Below are 19,663 nucleotides of genomic sequence, written 5' to 3'. Positions count from 1 at the left end.
AGCGTCAGTAAAACTTCACTTATTCTGTATCCTTAGAATAGTCAACATATCTATATCGGTCTCTACCCTTATAAGTCGCGTACTTAATGTATTGTTGTAACTATGTCTTACATAACGTGGTTGGAGTGAATTGTGATTTATGTTAATTCAGTACGTGTTACATTGTGATTGCTGAATTCATAATAAAGGTTGATTAAAACAAAGTTAATAGTTGTGTTACGACTCAACTATATTTTATTTTCACCAACAAACCCTAAAAATTACGTGACAAAGCCAACGTCGCCTGTCTACTGTTTATGGTCTGACTTCGTCGCAGTCTTTTGTCTACGCGCTGTCGATGGCTTCAGTGCTTGAGAAAACTAAAAAGACCAGATGTAGAGTTTTCTTAGAAGTAGTGACCACTTCAACATAGATCAAAACGGTAGTAGCTGCCACCAGAAATAGTCGTTAAACTATTTCGATTAGTTCGATTCTCGTTCCATATTTTTTTTTTTTTAAACAAGGCAAACGACTGAATGGAATAGTTTTAAAAACTTGTCGCACCCTTCTAAAGCGCGGCATTACTTTGAATTTTCAAACCGTTGTATCCTCGATATTTCAATTCATCGTTAACTAGCGTATCAATACAACTGGTAAATAAAATTCCACGTTTCTACGTAAACTACTGGCGATTGAGATTTCCACTGATGGTGAAGAATGGATTTCCGTTTACTCTATGATTAATTCTGATTCTTTTCAAACTTTCTCTTCTTCACTTTTAATTTCGGTAGCTATTGGACGTTTAAACTAACATTCTGCACGTTTCCTACTGTTATGGATTTCATTTCTACGATTCCTTCTTGCTTTTGATATCTAATATGTATATAAGTTATCTATAATAATGCTGTCTGTGGACACCAATGTCGTTTCGCAAGTCTTACCCGAAGATCTTTTTTTTTTATTTGGAAGAATTTTACAATCCATTCTCATTGAGAATTATAAGTAAATTATTCTGATATGGTATTATAACTTGAATAATAAGTGTTTATCGTATGTTTGATTCTAGTTGAATCTAATGTTTAAATCTATTGCCCAAAAATGAGCAAATATTTCTGCTAACAGTGGGAGAAGAAATGCGAAAACCCGTAGGTGCCTTCAATTGTGCGCTTTATTGTGATATTACAGTTTTTGTACGCGTCGTATCTTTTATTTCCCTTAAATTTTATGTTTTTAATTCCATGTCCTTATAGTTGTGGCTCTATTCTACTATTCTACTATTATACTATTATACTATGTGGCTCTATTTATACTATTCGTGAGTTATGACGTATTCTTCTTCTATCTCGCTTTACATTTCTTGTGTAGTGCGAGACGTAACAATATAATATTGTATGTAACATTTACAAAGTATAAAATGAAAAAATCATCCATGTAACACAATATTTTGAGAACTAACAAAAAGAAACGTCAAAGTTGCTGGGAAGGTTTAATAAACGCAATATGTTTTATTAAGTTTCCAAATAATTTATTTCGTGTTCTTGAATACACTTGCTGAATAGTATTATTTAGTAATACTTGTAAAACTGTCGGCTATGTCATTAATATTTTCGATGTTGCTTCGCCCTGCATTTATTTTTCCATTCGTTCCCAACTAGGTTTAATAACATTGACTTATGGGAGCACTGAGATCGCTGCTGTCCAATGTGAACGGTCCCACCGGCTCTGCGAGGAAACTCTATTATGGAGTCTGGGAGTCGGTGATGCTGTATGCGGCGTCTGTATGGGCAAAAGCGGTAGAAAGGAACAAGAATAGGAATGCTCGTAAGAGGGCGCAAAGGGCCGCACTGGTAAGATCATTTACGGCGTATCGCACAGTGTCCACGCAGAACTGTGTGTGCTTACGGACATCTTGCCCCTTTACTACACGGTTGAGATCCGGGCCAAGAAATATCGATTCAAAAAAGAATATTTACAGACGATATCCGTTCAAGAGAAGATCCGGCCTCGGTCTTTTATAAAAGGATCAAGACAGTGGAGGAGCGTATAGGGGATAAATGGAAGGCCCCCGCTTACGTGTGTCCCAGCGATGGTGATCGCCGGTGACTTCAATTTAAAGGCAACCGCGTGGGATGGCAGTGTAAATGACTGCAGGGGAACTTGCCTCCTGAATATGATAATGAAGAATGGAATTGTACCAATTAGGATGACGCGCGAAGATTACACGTTCTCTAGAAACGGGGGAACAAGTTTGAGTGACATGATCAGCGTGAGCAAGGGACTGGCGATGAGAGTATTTCGCGGTGGTGTGCCGATTGTGGATTAGGAATTGCTCGTGAGATGACTGAGGTGATATTCTTGACGGGCAAACGGATCCCCAAGGTAATCGAGATGAACGTCAAGGTTTCAGGCCTTGTGCAGAAAAATCATGCTGGCAAAAATGACGCAGGAGAAATTTGAAGAGAGGAGGAGAATAAGAGGGGTAAGAAAAAGAAATGAGACCCAAGTATTAGGGAGTGGTGCGTAGTTAAGTCCAACCCTGAAGTAATGCTGTAAGACGGTTTCGGGGTTGATACTCGCAGAGAAGAGGAGTGGATAGAGGAGGGGATTTTAGTGGGTATAGCAACGCCATCGGCCGAGACCCACAAAGTCCAGTCTGAGCATGCGTAACAGTATTTTCCCCTCCTCGCACAAAAAAAGAAAAAGGTTTTGTTAGAATTTAATCTTGGAATTAAGATTAATAATCTGTGGAGGACACAATGTTTATGTTGAAATAATACAATGTGATATTTATTAAACAATTATTTCAAGAGTTATAAATGTGCGTTCTGGGATGTAGACAGTTGGCTAGTTATTCACAGACTGGCTTAGTGACCCATGGCCCTTGAAAAGGTTTAGAGCCCCACTCTCTATGCAGTAATGAGTGTGACCTATGTGGGTGTCTGTGTGGCGTCACATGTGGCACAGAACCTTCTAGTAGTTTCTCGACGTGCCCATCTAGAATGTTCCATCCATATCCTCACGCTTCTTCCGGTGAATTTTTCGAAAGAGCATGCACGTGCTAGCCGCCGTGGTGCATCTCACGAACGCACGCTAGTGGGGATGGCGCTGGGCAACCAGGGGAAGAATCCGTACGATCAATTACCTTATCTGCATGCGATTGATATCGTTGTATTCCAACAGGTTTAATAACATTAATTTCTCATTCATTTGATAGGTACTGTCATATGATAAATAGATTCGTAATATATCATACCTTGATACCTTGATAGAATCTGAAATGGATAATCCTCTGGATGGATGTTCAGAAAGAGCAATTTCAAAATCGACGAGTTTTGCCGAAAGAAGTTGATTCAGGCCCAAGTCAAAATTATTCTGTCTGCTATACATATCTACAATAAAATCCTTCGTTATAGGTTTGTGTTACCCTGTATAACATTAATTTTTCTTGCGACTGTATTTGTGATATGTCATCTATATATGGAAATTGTTGCACATACGTTCCAGTTGATGATCCGGTTATACGTTATGACTGCTTGTTGATTGATATTACATTGATGGTTATGATTGAGTAAGTACTGAGTCGTATGGACTGTACTCCATTGGTGACACACAATCTGGCAATACTTGTGGCTTGTATTACGTATTGAAATTGTTCAAGCTGTGTTACGTTTTAAACAATAGCTATACAAAAGCATTGAATTGCCTCAACGTTTGGATACTAGATTGCGCTTGTGGAGAAGCGATTATGGTGATACTTGCATCGACAGGATACATCTAAAAAGGTAACGGTTTACTTCTCGCAGCATTCGAAGATCTTAGTTGATATACTTAGTTGATAAAACTTGCACCGGTTGCGTGCTATATGTGGGTGTCCTGTGTACTTTTGTTGTTTATAAACATAAATCAAATTATTAAATTAACTCAACAAAGATGTAGAATATATAAAATGCGTAATATTCTACGCAAACGTTAAAAATTGTACATACCTGTTTACGTACACGAGTGAGTTCTAAATCACCGAATCTTTCCTAAACTATTTATCCGCCCTTTTCCCTGGAAAATCTAACTTGCATTCCATCTTCTCGTATAATAAAATCTTTTTCGTACCACTAGCCACCGGCATATTAGAGCGACTGAGCTCCCACATCACAAGACCTGACATTACCGCTGAAATAGTTAGATATTTAAAGTATAATTAAACAACTGATTCTCTTTCAAAGCGAAATATAAAATATAATAAACTGAAACATGCTTTTATCAAATATAGGGTCAGATACCTGTTATGTCCTGATACCTGTGCGCCGTTCTTCATTGTCTGACTGTCAAAGGCCCACGCACCGTTATTCAGACCCTCAATAAACCTAAGGAAGCACTATAAACAGAATCCTTTTAACGGAATCTTTAATTCTGTAAGTATTTTCGTACTCACTCGTAGTTTGACAGTCAACATACATACAATTGTATCAAATATTGAAGTTATTGTTTAAAATATATAGATTATAATCTGTTAATATCAGCGTTATACACATTCAACCACTCCCATTATCTTAATCGAAATAGGGGATCGATCGATTCGTGGCGTCGATTATTTGAATTGTAACGGGAATTTACGACTCCCGTTGACGCGCTTCTTCGAGATCGCGTCTCTCCGCGAACGATAGAAACAGATACCACTGATGGTAATGATATATTGAACATTTCTTTCTGTGTTCCCCTTAGAAAGCTTGGAAACATAACTACAATGTATTTAAATCGATACTAGTAGGTTTCTTCTTATGTTCGAAGCCAGCTATTTGTAGCGGCACAGGAATCAAAGGACGACGCCTTAGCCTTGACGCATGAAACATAACGACAAATGTCACCGCTACATGCAACCGTCGAATCAAGACGAGTTTCAATTTTCCGACTCTCCCCCGACCAGTATAAATAAACGAACACAATCGCGAACGACAGTACATATCGAGCACATATTGTGTATCTAGCAGCATCAAGAGTATTTTCTGAATATCTTACGAGCGTTTATCAAGTTACACGACAGGCCTTTACGAGTATTTATTTCGCGATTATATTTTACGACTATACTTCGCACCAACGACTCGCGTTTACGACCGTGTACTAATTTATCGATTGAAATATATTCAACAACAACAAGTAATCTTTAATCTCGTTATTAATTCTCATGCACCTACATCCTCTTTATATAAAACTCTACATATTAAAAAATAAAACATTACTTATTTTATGTCAAATGCACCTAGATAAATCTACTGGATTTCAGCTTACTTCGAAAGGGATCTGTATTTTCGTCCAATCGCGGGGAGACGCAATCGCGAGGAAATACGTCAACGGGAGTCGTAAATTCCCGTTACGATTATAATAATCGACATCACGAGTTGATCGATCCCCTGATTTCCGTTAAGATAATAAGGGTGATTAAGTTAATATAACACTGTGATTCACAGGGTTATAAGGTTTTTATTTCCAACACTTATGCAACTCTGCTGGAACGGATTCATCCCAGCCGATTTTTAATGTCCAGACGCGTTGAAGTAGGATTTTTACTCTGACAATCACTGGCGCGAGCAATTCTAGTGAGTCATAAATTCGGGCTATCACCGAACTAATTGATCGTTTTGTGACACGAGTGGTGGTCGCTGTAGGTTCAACTGAGTAAAGAATTGCGTCGTCCTGGGAATTCCAATAAATACCTAATATTTTTAACGTTTATGACTCACCCAATTGTAGTCTTCAATTTGTGTCTCTTTCGGATACTCCTCGCAGTATGTCCGTATCGTTGGATGCCCATTCCCGGATGTTTAAGCCGGCCGATCTGAGAAGGTCCGTGAGTTCGTGTCTTACCGATAATAATTCTTCCTTTGTATCGGCCCCGGTGAGGGCGCCGTCGACATAGAAATCACGCTGTACAACCGATAATGCTTGCGGGAATCGATGTCTTTCGTCGTCTGCTAACTGTTTTAGGCATCGTAGGGCTAAGTATGGCTAAGTATGGGGCAGCCGATAGTTCGAATGTCACGGTGTTGAGTTGATATGTTTCGACTTCCCCGTTGGAATTACGCCATAGAATCAGTTGATATTTCCGATCTTCTGGACGTACTAGGATTTGTCGATACATCTTCTCAATGTCACCCGTTAGGACATATTGATGTGATCGGAATCTCAATAGAATTTCAACCAGATCTTGTAGTTTAGGTCCTGTATACAGAGTATCGTTGAGGGAGACTCCCTCCCTGTCGAGCACAACCCGAAGTTTAGTGGTATCACTCGATTCCTTTATCACACCGTGATGCGGCAAGTAATAACAATTGTTTGAGGGACGGTTATTCGTAATCTTCGTCATGTGACCCAAGTCTAAATACTCTTGGATCACTGTACTATACGCGGTTTCGAATTGCTTGTCGCGTTGGAATTGGCGATAGAGAGAGGCGAGCCTATTCATTGCAACGGACCTTGACGTCCCAAACGTGGGAAGCTTCTCGTTGAATGGCAGGGCGACGATGTATCGCCCTTCCTTGTTTCGTTGGACATGGTTTCCTCATATTGTATTTCCGATTCTGAAAAATGTATGGTGGGTGGTCCCTCGTCGATTTCCCAAAAACGTGCGAGATCCGCTTGTATGTCGGTTGTGGTAGCGTGAAAAGAGTGTATATCCGATTGGGCGGGTGGGCTCCCCGATAACCCAACCGAATCGAGTCTTTTGCAAACACAATTCTGATCTGCCCGACACATAATGATACTAAAGTTGGTCCCGAGCTTAATAATATTTCAATCGGGCTTGGTCTGTGGAATGCTGGGTCGGTTAATCTTAGATTTTTGGGTATCTGGATTGCGGACCGATCGATTGGTTGATCTGGAACTAGTGGTGATATTGTCGGAATTATCACGAATGTTACTATACGCTCATATTTGCCATCTATAGAAGCAATGGTTGCCGTTATCCGGCTCTTCGCGATCGTAGTCAAGTTGTCGAGGGCACCGATTGGGACCGTACATCTCCTTCGTTTCATATCGAGGGAGTTTGCGAATTTCTCAGTCACGAAATTCATACTAGATCCAGTGTCTAGCAAAGCTCTGGCTCGGATTGGTAATGCCCTTTTGTTTAAAACATTGATCTTTGCTGTGACCAGCAGATCATGATGCAGTGTGACGTTTGGAGAGGTATTTATTAACTCGGTCTCCTTTTTTGTAGTCTGTTCGTTTAGTCACTTTTGCTCCGACTCGATGACCGACTGCTCGATGATCGACCGCTTAACGACCGATTACTCGACGACCGACTGCTCGACAACACTGCTCGACGACCGACCGCTCGACGACCGTGAAATGACTTGAGTTTGTTCTCCATGTAGGTAAGTATGATGGCGTTGCCCGCATATATGACACGAACCCGCTGTACATTGTGTAAGCGAATGTCCTCTGCCTAGGCAGTTTGTACATAGCGATGCCCTTTTTACGATTTGAAAACATTTCGTTGCCGATTTAGTTTTGAAGACCTTACAGTGTTTTATTTCATGGGATCCTTTGCAGGTCAGATACACCAACGTCCTGCTGGTTGTAGTGAAGGTTCGCTCATGCGGTACGTTTTGTCGGTGACGGTCATGTTTATGGGTTGACCCTTCTGTCTCCTTTACTTCAGAGAGGAGTTGATTTCCGTTTGCGCGTGTTTGCAGAAAATCTATCAGATGTTGGTAGGAGTGCACTCTTTTGTTTGGTAATGTGCGCTGCCACTTACGCATGCTGGACGAAGGTAATTTCGACGCGAGCAACTCGATAATCATCACATTTGATGTTACAGGCTCACCTAATTTTTCGAACGCCTTGAGATTTACGCTGACGGTTTCCAGCAAATCCTCTATGGCTTCTGGAGTTTCCTTCTTCATTTCGGGATAATTGCGTATCAACTCCCAATGACGCATACAGATCCTGAGGTGACAGTCAAATTTCTCCTTCAACGTGTTAAGAGCGATCGAGTAATTGGCTTCTGTGAGTTCCAATGATTGGATACTCCGTGTGACCCTTCCAGTTATGGATGATCGAAGATGTTGGAACTTTTGGACCGTTGTTAGATTTTCATTGCGGTCCACTGTGGATGAGAATGTGTCATAGAAATAGTTCCAGTTTTCGAGGGCAACATACTTTTTTCTTATTTTTGCAACTATCGTATGACTGACACCACATTTCTCTGCAATTTGCCGCAACGATAAACCTTTATCACACAAACAAATAATACTGTTCTTTTTATCTTCACTAAGTGGCTTTATCTTGGATTAAGCATATCAAATTGAAAACTAATCTAGCAATGGTGTGGAACAGTTGACTGCGAAACAGTGGACAATCAGTGCTTATTGACAGTTTCGTTTCCCTTATTGATTATTGACATTTACATGCTATCATAAACGTTTCTGACGAAACGTGCAAAACTGTAAACATTGTTCCAAAACACAATTATTATAAAATATTCTGTACATTATTAATGTTAATGAAAATGAACCACTACATTTCGTTAAACAGACGTATCTTGTAGTTACTGGTACCTAATCTTTACCGATCACTTGAAAAATTAGTCGTAGTATCGCCTTTAACATAAAATCAGCGGAGTGTGTTTACACTTTTGCTCGTCACTGTAGACCCTATCCTTCGGACAAAATGATTGCCAGATGTCGAAACATTTTCATAGTATACTTGCAACTAGCTTAAGGACCCGGTATAAATCTTAGGATTTCTTTAGCTAAGGTTCTTGAAACGAACAAATAGTCTTTGTCTTAGTATTCCCTAAATTTATTATCTACTACGGAAAGATACGGGAAATCTGGTTTTTCTCACGTACGATATTTCCCGCTAGCAACTTTCTCTTGAGAGCAGTTAGCATTCTTCCTCAACCACCAACCTAGAGATTAACCAATTAACAGCAACGCCCATTTCCCTCACTTTCCTAACGAAGGCTTTCTTCCACGAATCCGATGATCTCGTATTTCGCGATCCGCGTCCCGTTGGCCGCGAACAGTTCGTACTCGCTTCTGTTCGCGGGTCCGTGTATTTTGTTGTGCAGGTATACGCATGTATCGGCGTCGGTGTCCACTAGGAAGGAGATCTTCGAGTCCCTGTCCATGACGAATATGCGGCGGTATACCAGGCCGTCGTCGCTTGCCGCGTTTAGAGACGGCTGGTCCCGTTTCCCAGATTCCAGGTGCATGGAGAATCCCGGCAGGTGCAGTGAGGAAACTGGCCCAGGCTGGCAAGGTCGCCATAGATTGATCGACAGCGAAGGTTGAAGCCATCGAGCGAAGACCTTTACAGTGTTACAAGTGCCTGGAGATTGGACACGTAAGCAAGACTTGCACCTCCAAGGAGGACAAGGGGCACCTATGCTACAGATGTGGAAAACCAGGGCACCAAGCGAAAGCATGCACTGCCGGGAGCCTGCTCTGCGAGGCACTTGAAGCACCATCTGTGCACAGGATGGGTGGACCAGCCTGCCCCCGCCCTCCGAAGAAAGGAACAAAAGGAGCCACTCGCGGATCCACAGCTGCAAGCGACAACGAGAAAGGCTCCCCGTCGCAAGGAGAGCCTACGCCTGTGAACAAAGAAGCTGGCACGGAGGAAGCCATAGAAGTGACGACACTAAGGGACTGAAAATGCGCATCCTCCAGACTAACCTGGGAAGGTCAAGGCGAGCGCAATACCTGCTCTATCAAACCATTCGGGAAAGCACGGTCGCCCTAGCGTTCGTGGCAGAACCATACAGAGTTCTGGATTCTCCGGAATGGGTCGGAGATACGGATGAAATGGTTGCTGTCACCTGGACATCAACGCCGGGGGCGTTCGCCCACGGAGCCCTGCTGGAGCGCGGCAACGGATACGTCGCGGTCGAGTGGGCAGGGATGGGGGTGGTGGGAGTGTACGCGTCACCTAACAGCGGATGGGCAGCGTTCGAGGAATTCCTGGACGGGGTTAGCGACTGCGTTAGGCGACGACTTCCCCGGAAAGTACTCGTCCTAGGAGACTTCAACGCGCACTTCACGGAATGGGGGAACGCTAGGACCAACGCGCGCGGCCGCACGCTGTCAACCTGGGCCGCGGGACTTGGACTTCTATTGGTGAATAGGGGCTCGACCCGTACCTGCGTGGCGTGGAGAGGGAGCTCCATCGTCGACATCACATGGGCCTGCCTCGATGCATTCAGAAGGATCTCAGGCTGGAGAGTAGCTGAAGGGGTCGAGACACTTTCGGACCACTTCTACATATTCATGGAGGCAGACACACCTGGATCCCGAACGTGGACTACAGGCGATGGTCGCGGCCCGTCGAGAAAAGGACACGCACGCCCACCGCCAAGATGGAAGGTTAAGGAGATGAACGGGGATCTACTCCGGGCGGCTGCCATAGCAACAGCTTGGAGCTGGGAGGCCCCGACGACGACAACCGAAACAGACGTGGAAGAGAAGGCCGAGAACCTACGCCGAGCCATGACAGCAATCTGCGACGCATCCATGCCACGTGCCACACGGTGCGAAGCAGGGCAGTCTACTGGCGGAACTCTGACATCGCGGAGCTGAGGGAGAGATGCGTCCGGGCCCGAAGACAGTACCTACGGGCCCGCCGCTGGCGACGACGCGACGATGAAGAAGTCTCCTAGAAGAAGGAGGACAGTGGGATCGAAGCCCATATTAGTAACTACAAGGGATTAAGAAGACAGCTGAAGAATGAAATAGCTGAGAGTAAAAAGAGAACCTGGGCCGGATTCTGTGAAATACTAGAAAGGGACCCGCGGGGAAAGCCGTATCGCACGATTATGAACAGATGTAGCAAGAAAGGACTTCCAAATGACATGCCTGTTAACAAGGTGAAAGAAATTTTAAAAGGCTTGTTCATCATAGGACGCAGACCGGAGCTAAGGGAGGTCGAAGAGCATGACAGGGAGGATATCACCTATAACACGAAGTTTGAGGGGGAGGATGTTAAAAAAAATCATTGGTAGAATAAATGGAAAAAAGGCGGTGGGAATAGATGGGGTCTGTTAAGCTGCTAGTATACAACCGAACAGAGCTTATCACTAAGGTGATTAACAGTATTACAGACTCTGGTAGGATCCCGGGATGCTGGAAAACAGCGAGAGTCATATTGCTCAGTAAACCGGGTAGGGACCCTAAGCTCCCTAATGCTTACCGCCCAATAAGTGTACTCCCGGCCTTGAGCAAAGTGTGGGAGAAATGTCTCATGTTGATTATCGAAAGATCTATGGGAATGGACCCATTTCATAGGGGGCAATATGGGTTCAGGAGAAGAAGGAGTACGGTGGACGCGATTACACAGGTGATTAAATTCGCGGACACCTGCAAGAAAAATAGGATGGTATGCTTGATGATTGCATTGGACATCAGGAATGCATTCAACACCCTTAGTTGGAACAGCATTGTTGACGAACTGACCAGGAGGAAGCTGTCTTGCAAGATCATTAGACTGGTAACAAATTACCTGACGGATAGGAGGATAATCGTCAGCAACCAGTTTGGTACGGTGGAGTATCTGGTTGCGGCTGGGGTACCGCAAGGATCTGTGCTGGGGCCTTTCCTATGGAACATAGTCTACGATCGGTTATCGTGGAACAAAGGCTAGATAGCAGGGTAATGTTTAAGGTGGTCACGTTATTCTGATGGCGGTCACTCTGTGCAGCCTTCTCAGGAGCAGAATGCTGCGACGGCTTGCCATCATCAGGTCGTCCGCCCATACTGGGGCCCCGTACATCACTCGTGACCGAACGACGCCCTCGTAAAATCGGCGCACCGCGTCTCCGGTCCCGCCGATGTTCGGTAGTAGGCCGCACAGGGCATTAGCAGCCGCTGACACCTTCGGGATCAGTGAGTCGAAGTGCGGCTCGAACGTCCACTGGCTGTCGATGGTGAGTCCCAGATACTTCATCTGTGATCCCACCCGAATTCGCGGACACCTGCAAGAAGAATAGGATGGTATGCTTGATGATTGCGTTGGACATCAGGAATGCATTCTACACCCTTCGTTGAAACAGCATTATTGACGAACTGACCAGAAGGAAGCTGCCTTGCAAGATCATTAGACTGGTAACAAATTACCTGACGGATAGGAGGATAATCGTCAGCAACCAGTTTGGTACGGTGGAGTATCTGGTTGCGGCTGTGGTACCGCAAGGATCTGTGCTGGGGCCTTTCCTATGGAACATAGTCTACGATCGGTTATTGGAAAGGCTAGATAGCAGGGTAATGTTTAAGGTGGTCACGTTTGCAGATGACCTGGCAATCGCATGCGCTGTGAATAAAAACGAAGGAGTTAGCGGAATAGTAAGGGAGGTCATGAGAACAGTGTGCGATTGGTGTGCAAGAGTGGGTTTGACGCTGGCTAAGGAGAAGACGGAAGTGATCCTCATTACGGGCATGAGGGTGCCCAAAGTTATAGGCTTGAATGTGGACGGCGTGGCTATCAACACGGTAGAGGCCACGAAATATTTTGGCGTTATGATAGACACGAATGGGAAATTTGACAAGCACATTGCCTCGGTGTGCGATAAAGCGGGAATCAAGATAGGAGCATTACGAGGAATCCTACCGAATATTAAGGGCCCGCCTGGTTTGGCAAGAAGGCTATACTATAGCGTGTGGGAATCCATAATAACATACGGTGCGCCTGTGTGGGCTGATGCGATGAAGTATGCGAAAAACAAAATCATAAAAAGGGCGCAACGAATTGCCCTGTGCATACCGCACCGTATCCCACGCGGCGCTTTGTGTATTGACCGGGAACTTACCGATTTACATCAAAGTGCGAATGTTGAAGGGGATATACGAGAGAAAGAAGATTCATGAGACCTCAACTGTTGGAGAGGAGATGATTGAGAGGCAGGCGGAAAAGAAGGAAGATCTGGAGGAAGTAAAGAAGAAGGCCTCAACGGAGTGGCAAGCGGAATGGAGCATGTATAATAGAGATAATGTGACCAGGAGATTAATAAGCAATGCGACCATATTCGCCAGGAATAGAAGTGACATCGATCACTTCACGATGCAAATACTCACGGGACACGGCATTTTCAACAGCTACCGTAAGAGGATCGGTAAAGAGGTCGACACGAAGTGTTGGGACTGTGGATACCCGAATGATGACGCCGAGCATGTCTTATTCGCGTGCCCTAGGTGGATCGACAGAAGAACCGAGCTAGAGAACTTCCTGGGAATCAGGATATGTGTGGACAACCTGGTGGACACCGTAGTCACCAGGGATGAATACTAGAGGAAGTTCAGTGAGTTTTGCAAGGGCATAATGAGATATAGAAGGGATATGGAGAAGGCGATGGAGTCTGCGAATAGGAGGGGCGGCACCAGTACGCGACGATAATATGGGGCGACACGGTTGAGGACAACCCTGATGAATGCTGATCGGCTCTGCTGGGGTTGTTCGTGTCTAACAAATCAGAGGAAAGAGGAGAGGTTTTTAGTGGGTATGACGATGTCACCTGGAGTCCCACATAACCTGGTGACGCGGGTCGCTGGGTATGCGTAAATGCATTTTCCCCTCCTCGCGCAAAAAAAAGGATTAAGAAACTCAGGAAGAAGTCTGCGGCAGGTCCAGATGGGTTACTAAAAGAAAATTTATTGATACCAGGCCTGTCCGCAATACTCGCCAAATTCTTCAACATGCTATGGTTTAGTTCCTATTTTCCAATCCTATGGAAGCAGAATAGGACTACGTTAATATCAAAGCCCAATAAAGATTCTAGCAGTGTTGAGAATTGGTGACCAATTACCATCAGTTCTGTCCTGAGTAGAATGTTCTCGTCGATTCTCGATGGACGGCTCCGGAGTGGTATTACTCAGAATGTAAGGCAAAAAGGATTTACATCCGAAAGTGGATGTAAATTGAATATAGAACTCATGAATGCAGCTCTTGATCATTGTAAAAGAAATCGAGGAGGGGTATTCACAATTGTGGGCATCTCCAAAGCCTTCGATTCAATTCCATATTCGGCATTAAGACCTTGCCTGGTGCGGAAAGGCGTACCGACCAGTATAATCAACATAATTGTCGAGATGTACACGAGATGCAGAACAACTATAAAGGCAAAGGATAATATAGGGGTCGAGATCGAAGTCCTCAGAGGGGTTAAGCAGGGTGACCCGTTGTCACCACTGTTATTCAATCTGTGCCTCGAGCCGCTTTTAGAAAGAATAAACACAAAGACCGGTGGTGTTATTATTAACGAAAGAAGTAAAATCCCTGTGCTGGCCTTCGTCGATGATATCGTATTACTTGGTGAAGATGAGAGGGAAGCACAGTGGACGAGCTCCACAGATACCTGGATAGTCTGGGAATGAGAATATCAATAGATAAGAGCCAAACATTCCAGGTGGTAACAAAAAAGGACACCTGGTTCATCAAGGACCCAGACATCAAAATTGGCTCAGATAAAATACCAGACGTGAACCCAGAGGAAGCATTCAGGTATCTGGGCGCAAAGATTAGGCCCTGGAAAGGCGTCCACTGTGGCATAGCTGTGCCTGAAATCCTGAGCATGGTGAGGAGAGACCGCAAACTCTCCTTGAAACCATACCAGAAAATAGAATTATTAACAAAATATATTTTCCCTCGATTTATTTACCAGCTTTTAATAAATCCACCAGGAGACGGTGTTGTAAAACTTATGGATAGCGAGGTCAGACAGGAGATTAAATCAATTCTGCACTTAGTACAATTAACTGCTACCGGGTTCTTTTACGCCCCTAGAAATTATGGAGGTCTAGGGTTATTGAGATTTGAGCATATAGTAAAACTCGGTACCCTAAGGAGCGCGTCAAAAATAAAAGAATCAATGTATCCAGCGGCAGCGAGCTTGATCGGCGAGAACACAGATAAGAAGTTAAAGAAAATTGCCAACTCACTGAGGATTAATTGGCCGGCTACTTCAGAGGACATTGAGAAGGCCAGCAAGAGATTTAAGGATGAACGCGTGAAGCAATGGGCTGAGCTTAGAAGTCAGGGACAAGGAGTGGCTGACTTCGCAAAAGAAAAGCTTGGCAACGTGTGGCTAAAAGAGCACAATTTATTGAAACCTTCCAGGTTTATTTATTGAAACCTTCCAGATCGATGTCTATCGATGTTCGGCTCGGGACGTCGTAGGGAGAAGACGTGTTTCGGCGCGTTCCCTCTAAGTGAATTTTATGTCGCGTTTTTTCGGTATAAAAATGTGAGGTGTGTGTTCGTAGTAATATAAAAATGAGTAGCAAGTGCGATAGAGTGGAAATAATTATGTAAGAGAGTGGTGGAGTGACGCTGTAATAAATAAATGTTAGTAGTGTAACGGACGATGACTAGATTATGATAATAAATTCGGAAGAGGCGGTTAGGTTTTTGACCCCTTTTAGTGGACAATAAGGCGACGGTGACGCGTGAATATCGATAAGTGGAGTGTCTTAGCTGCCTGTAACTAATATATGGGAAAATTAGAAAATTATTAGTCTAGGTTATAGGCGGTTAGGACGATGATGTTTACATTATATAATACAAAACGAAGGGGATGTTGAGTTTGCTGGGACTGCGGGAATGATTAAATGTGGTTGGAGTGTGTGTAAAATACAATTTTCATAAGTGGGATGTGTGCTTGGATAAATTATTGCGGTTGGATAAATTATGTGAGTGTAGGATTATATTTTTATTATATCTTTATTGTAGGTGTGTATCTAGTGGTGTTGTTTACAAGGGGCGTTGCAGTTTAGAACGGAGAAGTGCGGGAAAAAGTTATAAAATGCCTCGTTGTGAAGGGATATAGTTCGAAGTTTGTAGGTTATGTTGTTCTTGTCAGTCGACGAGTTGTTATCTGTTAATAAAGAAATGAGTTGTCGATTAGTATTTATCCTATTTATTAATATTTGAAGTACTACTTAGTTTTGTATATAGCAGGATGTACTTACTTTCTAGAGTTGGAGGGAGTTAGTTCCTGGATTGTGTAATGATAGGTGAATGTGATTCGATATCTGAAATAGATTATGAACGATCGTCATGATGTGTATCTCATTGTAATATCTACTGTTATTTTTAACAATGGACTATTTACACGGTATGATAGAGATTTAGTGTTATTTAGTATGATAGGTGAGCATGCTGTAGGTATAATTATTGGCCTTTATAGATGGTTGTGATAAGGTTTTTATGGTGCTTTAGTGTAGAGTCGATGAGTCGTCATCTGTAAATAAAGAAACGAGCTGTCGATTAGTTATCACGACTCTTAGACGATTAGATGATTATTTATCCCATGTATTAATATAGTATATAATGAAGAAGTACGTACCCTTATGAGGTAAAGTTTTGATAAAGAAGGCGATGGGATGTGCAATTGAGTTCTCGATTTGTAGGTAGAAACAAAGAATTATATTGGGAGGTGGAATTTCGTATTAGTTATAGTATCATTAATTTTATACATGCGACAGAGTAATTTCTAGATTAAGAGTTTTAGTTCTACTTACTAGACTGCCTAGTTTAAGTGTTCTTGTATTCTTATTCATAAGTGAACGAGTGGGACGAACCTGGTATATGAGGCTGCGTGTATACTGCGAAGGAGGTTGTGATACCTGAAATAGGATATAACGAGGATTATTGTGACAGGTGGCTACCTTACATTATTTACATTATTTATATTAAATGACAGTAAAAGGGTGTTTATAAGGATAGTTAGTAGATACTTTATAATGGAATAGGCTATTTTTAGATTAAGCGATTATAGTGTACTTACAGCGACTGACTAGTTTTAAGTCTTTTGTATTTTACCTTGACTGCTTCTATGAAGCAGTGATATTGTAAGGAGGTGGCGATTCCTGTAATAATATAGAATAAAGGGTATTGTGACTGGTGGTTCATACTGCTTATTAAATTGAATTGAGATGGTGTTGTTGTTCTTTAAACCCTGTAGGTGGAGATTTTATTTTATTTTATTTCTATGTTGTTTTATCTACTTTATTTATTTATATATATTTAAGTAATTGAAATTAGGCATAGTGTAGTTATATTTATTTGTTTTTATGCATAGTTATATAAGAGGGTAGTACTTACTGCTAGAGGCAGGGTAAATCTTGTCGATAATTGTGTCGTGAGCTGGTACGAGTTAAGATAGAGCACATAAATTTTTTAGCGACGTAGCCTGGTCTCTGACAAAACTTATGCAGGTGGCTTCTACAGTGATCTCAGTGGTGTTTCTAGTGATCGTGAGGTTGGCAGTTTTAGTGCTGCCAGGAGGAGTGTGCTGGAGGAGTGTGGCTCGATATGCGATGCAGTGGACGGATAAGGTTATGCGGAGGGCTGTAAGTAGTAATAATATTACTTACGTATACTTACTTACACTGCATGTTTTTGTTAAAATACGAAGGCTGCGTGCATTTAGAGAGTACGCTCCATTTCGCGTGTGGCTCGGCTGTCATTCTCCCATTCATTCTCTGTTTGGGAATGGAGGTTATCTGGCGCGGTCACTATCATTATAAGTAAATATCATAAGAAGAGACGTTTAAGTAAGATATTCACGCGTCGCGGGACCTTTATTCACGTGGTATTGGATCGATATATTGTGACAATTTATTATTTTATTTTTATTAATTACGAACACACACGTATACACGTATAGACACGGTACTTACTGGTAGGTTATTCGTCGTAGAGTTGGTAATTCGAACGCAACGGCGTGTAAGAATGGTTATCGAGCATCACTGGATGTGATGTTGCACTCGCGTTGCACGACAACGTGAAATACGAGAAATACGCGTTTTTCTTTAATATCGAGACGTGCACATGGATAGATCTGACGCCATTATTAATGGTAGCGGCAGGATGCACGTGTGGAGCCGAGCGATGCGCAGGCGAGGTAGTTCGTCGCGCCGATGCGTGGCGTCGCCACCTTACGGGCAGCACACTAGACTATGTACGGCTGGCTCGACTTAAGTTCCTATTAGGAAGAAATAAAATCGGGTCGGCCAGAGTTCTAATTATATACCGTATTTCATTATATTAGATTATTTGTTCTATTTATTCTATTTATTTCGCCACTCGAGCCGAACTTCCGTGGGAAATAAGTGGATAAATGAGAATAAATAAATATGAAGGGTGCTGCGCACGTGGAGGTTTTTATTTTATTTGAGTTTTGCCATGTTGTGTAGGTTGGGGTATGCAGGTATATGCATTCCCACTTATATTTTTCGATTTATTTATTAACTAGATGCTACTGGCTTATTTATTTATTTATTTATTTATTTATTCATTTATTTATTTATTTATTTGTTGAGTTATCTATCTATTTATTATTTATTATTGGTTATGCTGGTTATTTATTTATTTATTATTTATTATTTATTATTTAGCTTATTTAGTTATTATTATTTACTTATTTATTTAGCCAGTTGATTGTATATCGTTTTGTACTATATATCTAGTTATGCGTGTGGCGATCTGCGTATGCATCGTCGGGTCTCTTATCGAAGCGCAGGCGTTAGTTAGCTTGAATATTGTAAATCTTTAAGATTATATAATTATATTTATTATATTTATTGAGGACACTACGATGCCCTGCACCTAGATGTGTATGGATTTTGTGTTTATTTATTTATTTATTCGTAGATATGATCAGTTTCATTAATGGTTTTTAATTAATGGATAATTTAGTTAGTAGACTGTTTTAAATAGTGACAATAAGGTTAGTTGGACCTTAATATTATTATTATTATTTATTTATTATGCCGGACTGCTAACTTGTTGACGACACGGCGAGTTTATTGGCTATGTTTGGATATGTTTGGATGGCTTACAACGGGATGTTGACAATCTAATTAATGGATAATTTAGTTAGTAGACTGTTTTAAATAGTGACAATAAGGTTAGTTGGACCTTAATATTATTATTATTATTTATTTATTATGCCGGACTGCTAACTTGTTGACGACACGGCGAGTTTATTGGCTATGTTTGGATATGTTTGGATGGCTTACAACGGGATGTTGACGACCTGGCGATTCACATGGACGATAAATTACAATTATAATAAATATGGATAAGACGAGAAAAGGATTGAAACTTACGGCGCAGGGGGTTTCGCAGCCCCCAGGCCCCGTCGGGAGTTCGAGTAGCTTCCCAGGTTCGACCCGACGGTCATCATGCGACTGGAAGAACGGCGGGGGGAGGTGGATCCTCGGGCATCCCCTCGTACGGTAATTGCTACCGGGGAGAAAGGAGATAAGGAAGGAGAGACGAGGAAGCTATCACTAGGTGGGGAGAAGCCGAGGAAGGTGGCGGATATCAGCTTGAATGAGAATATCACCATATCGGTAATCCCGAGGGAGAAGAGAGTAGAAGAGAAGCTCCAGAGAAGCCCGACGATTGGAGGTAGAGCTCAGGTGGAGGTGGCGGAGGAGTTGGACGGTTCCTACGGTGTAAGGGACAGCGACTTCACCACGCCTGTGATACCTAGGAAAGGGCCACCGGTGCAGTTGGCGAGGAACGTGATAAAGGGTATCCTGTCCTCCTTAGAACAGTGTGGGGAGCAGAAAGCGAGGAGAAGGAGGAGGAAGAGCTGACAGTTGCTTCCATAAGGCAACTGAGTAACGTACAGCGCTGCTTCAGATGCCACATGCTGGGGCAAGTGGAGGCAAGGTGTACAGTGTACAGTGCCGGG

General features: G+C 42.7%; 2 protein-coding genes and 2 long non-coding RNA genes across 6 annotated transcripts; 2 read left to right on the top strand and 2 right to left on the bottom strand.

The window, feature by feature from the left end:
- Nucleotides 1-3,378: 3,378 nt before the first annotated feature.
- LOC117151901 lies at nucleotides 3,379-4,405 on the bottom strand. The gene is made up of 3 exons (XR_004462061.1): nucleotides 4,257-4,405; nucleotides 3,966-4,146; nucleotides 3,379-3,859 (listed from the first exon to the last, which is right to left on the bottom strand). It is a non-coding gene; the product is annotated as an uncharacterized LOC117151901 (long non-coding RNA).
- A 4,705-nt stretch (nucleotides 4,406-9,110) lies between these two features.
- On the top strand, nucleotides 9,111-9,627 carry LOC112213193. Its single transcript, XM_024369084.1, has 2 exons — nucleotides 9,111-9,202; nucleotides 9,282-9,627. The coding sequence occupies exons 1-2, from the start codon at nucleotides 9,111-9,113 to the stop codon at nucleotides 9,625-9,627; spliced, it is 438 nt and encodes a 145-aa protein (XP_024224852.1).
- Nucleotides 9,628-9,629: 2 nt separating this feature from the next.
- LOC112213192 lies at nucleotides 9,630-10,550 on the top strand. Its single transcript, XM_024369083.1, has one exon. The coding sequence runs from the start codon at nucleotides 9,630-9,632 to the stop codon at nucleotides 10,548-10,550; it is 921 nt and encodes a 306-aa protein (XP_024224851.1).
- Nucleotides 10,551-15,648: 5,098 nt separating this feature from the next.
- LOC117151900 lies at nucleotides 15,649-18,023 on the bottom strand. 3 transcript variants are annotated; one of them, XR_004462060.1, is made up of 4 exons: nucleotides 17,640-18,023; nucleotides 17,062-17,474; nucleotides 16,745-16,826; nucleotides 15,649-16,583 (listed from the first exon to the last, which is right to left on the bottom strand). It is a non-coding gene; the product is annotated as an uncharacterized LOC117151900 (long non-coding RNA). The 3 variants fall into 3 exon arrangements; XR_004462059.1 differs by having other exon boundaries at nucleotides 15,649-16,198; nucleotides 16,479-16,826; nucleotides 17,640-18,017; XR_004462058.1 differs by having other exon boundaries at nucleotides 15,649-15,832; nucleotides 15,927-16,826; nucleotides 17,640-18,012.
- Nucleotides 18,024-19,663: the final 1,640 nt, after the last annotated feature.

This window comes from Bombus impatiens, unplaced genomic scaffold (assembly GCF_000188095.3).
Source record: "Bombus impatiens unplaced genomic scaffold, BIMP_2.2 scf_0521, whole genome shotgun sequence".
Lineage (NCBI taxonomy): Eukaryota > Metazoa > Arthropoda > Insecta > Hymenoptera > Apidae > Bombus > Bombus impatiens.
This window is presented reverse-complemented; position numbering and strand designations above follow the sequence as displayed.

What these genes read in the sequence shown, in the direction of transcription:
- LOC112213193 (XM_024369084.1), top strand. Translation starts at nt 9,111, where the DNA reads ATGCGGCGGTATACCAGGCCGTCGTCGCTTGCCGCGTTTAGAGACGGC. An exon ending in TGCATGGAGAATCCCGGCAG is followed by an intron (nt 9,203 to 9,281) that starts GTGCAGTGAGGA and finishes CATCGAGCGAAG; the next exon opens with ACCTTTACAGTGTTACAAGT.
- LOC112213192 (XM_024369083.1), top strand. Translation starts at nt 9,630, where the DNA reads ATGCGCATCCTCCAGACTAACCTGGGAAGGTCAAGGCGAGCGCAATAC.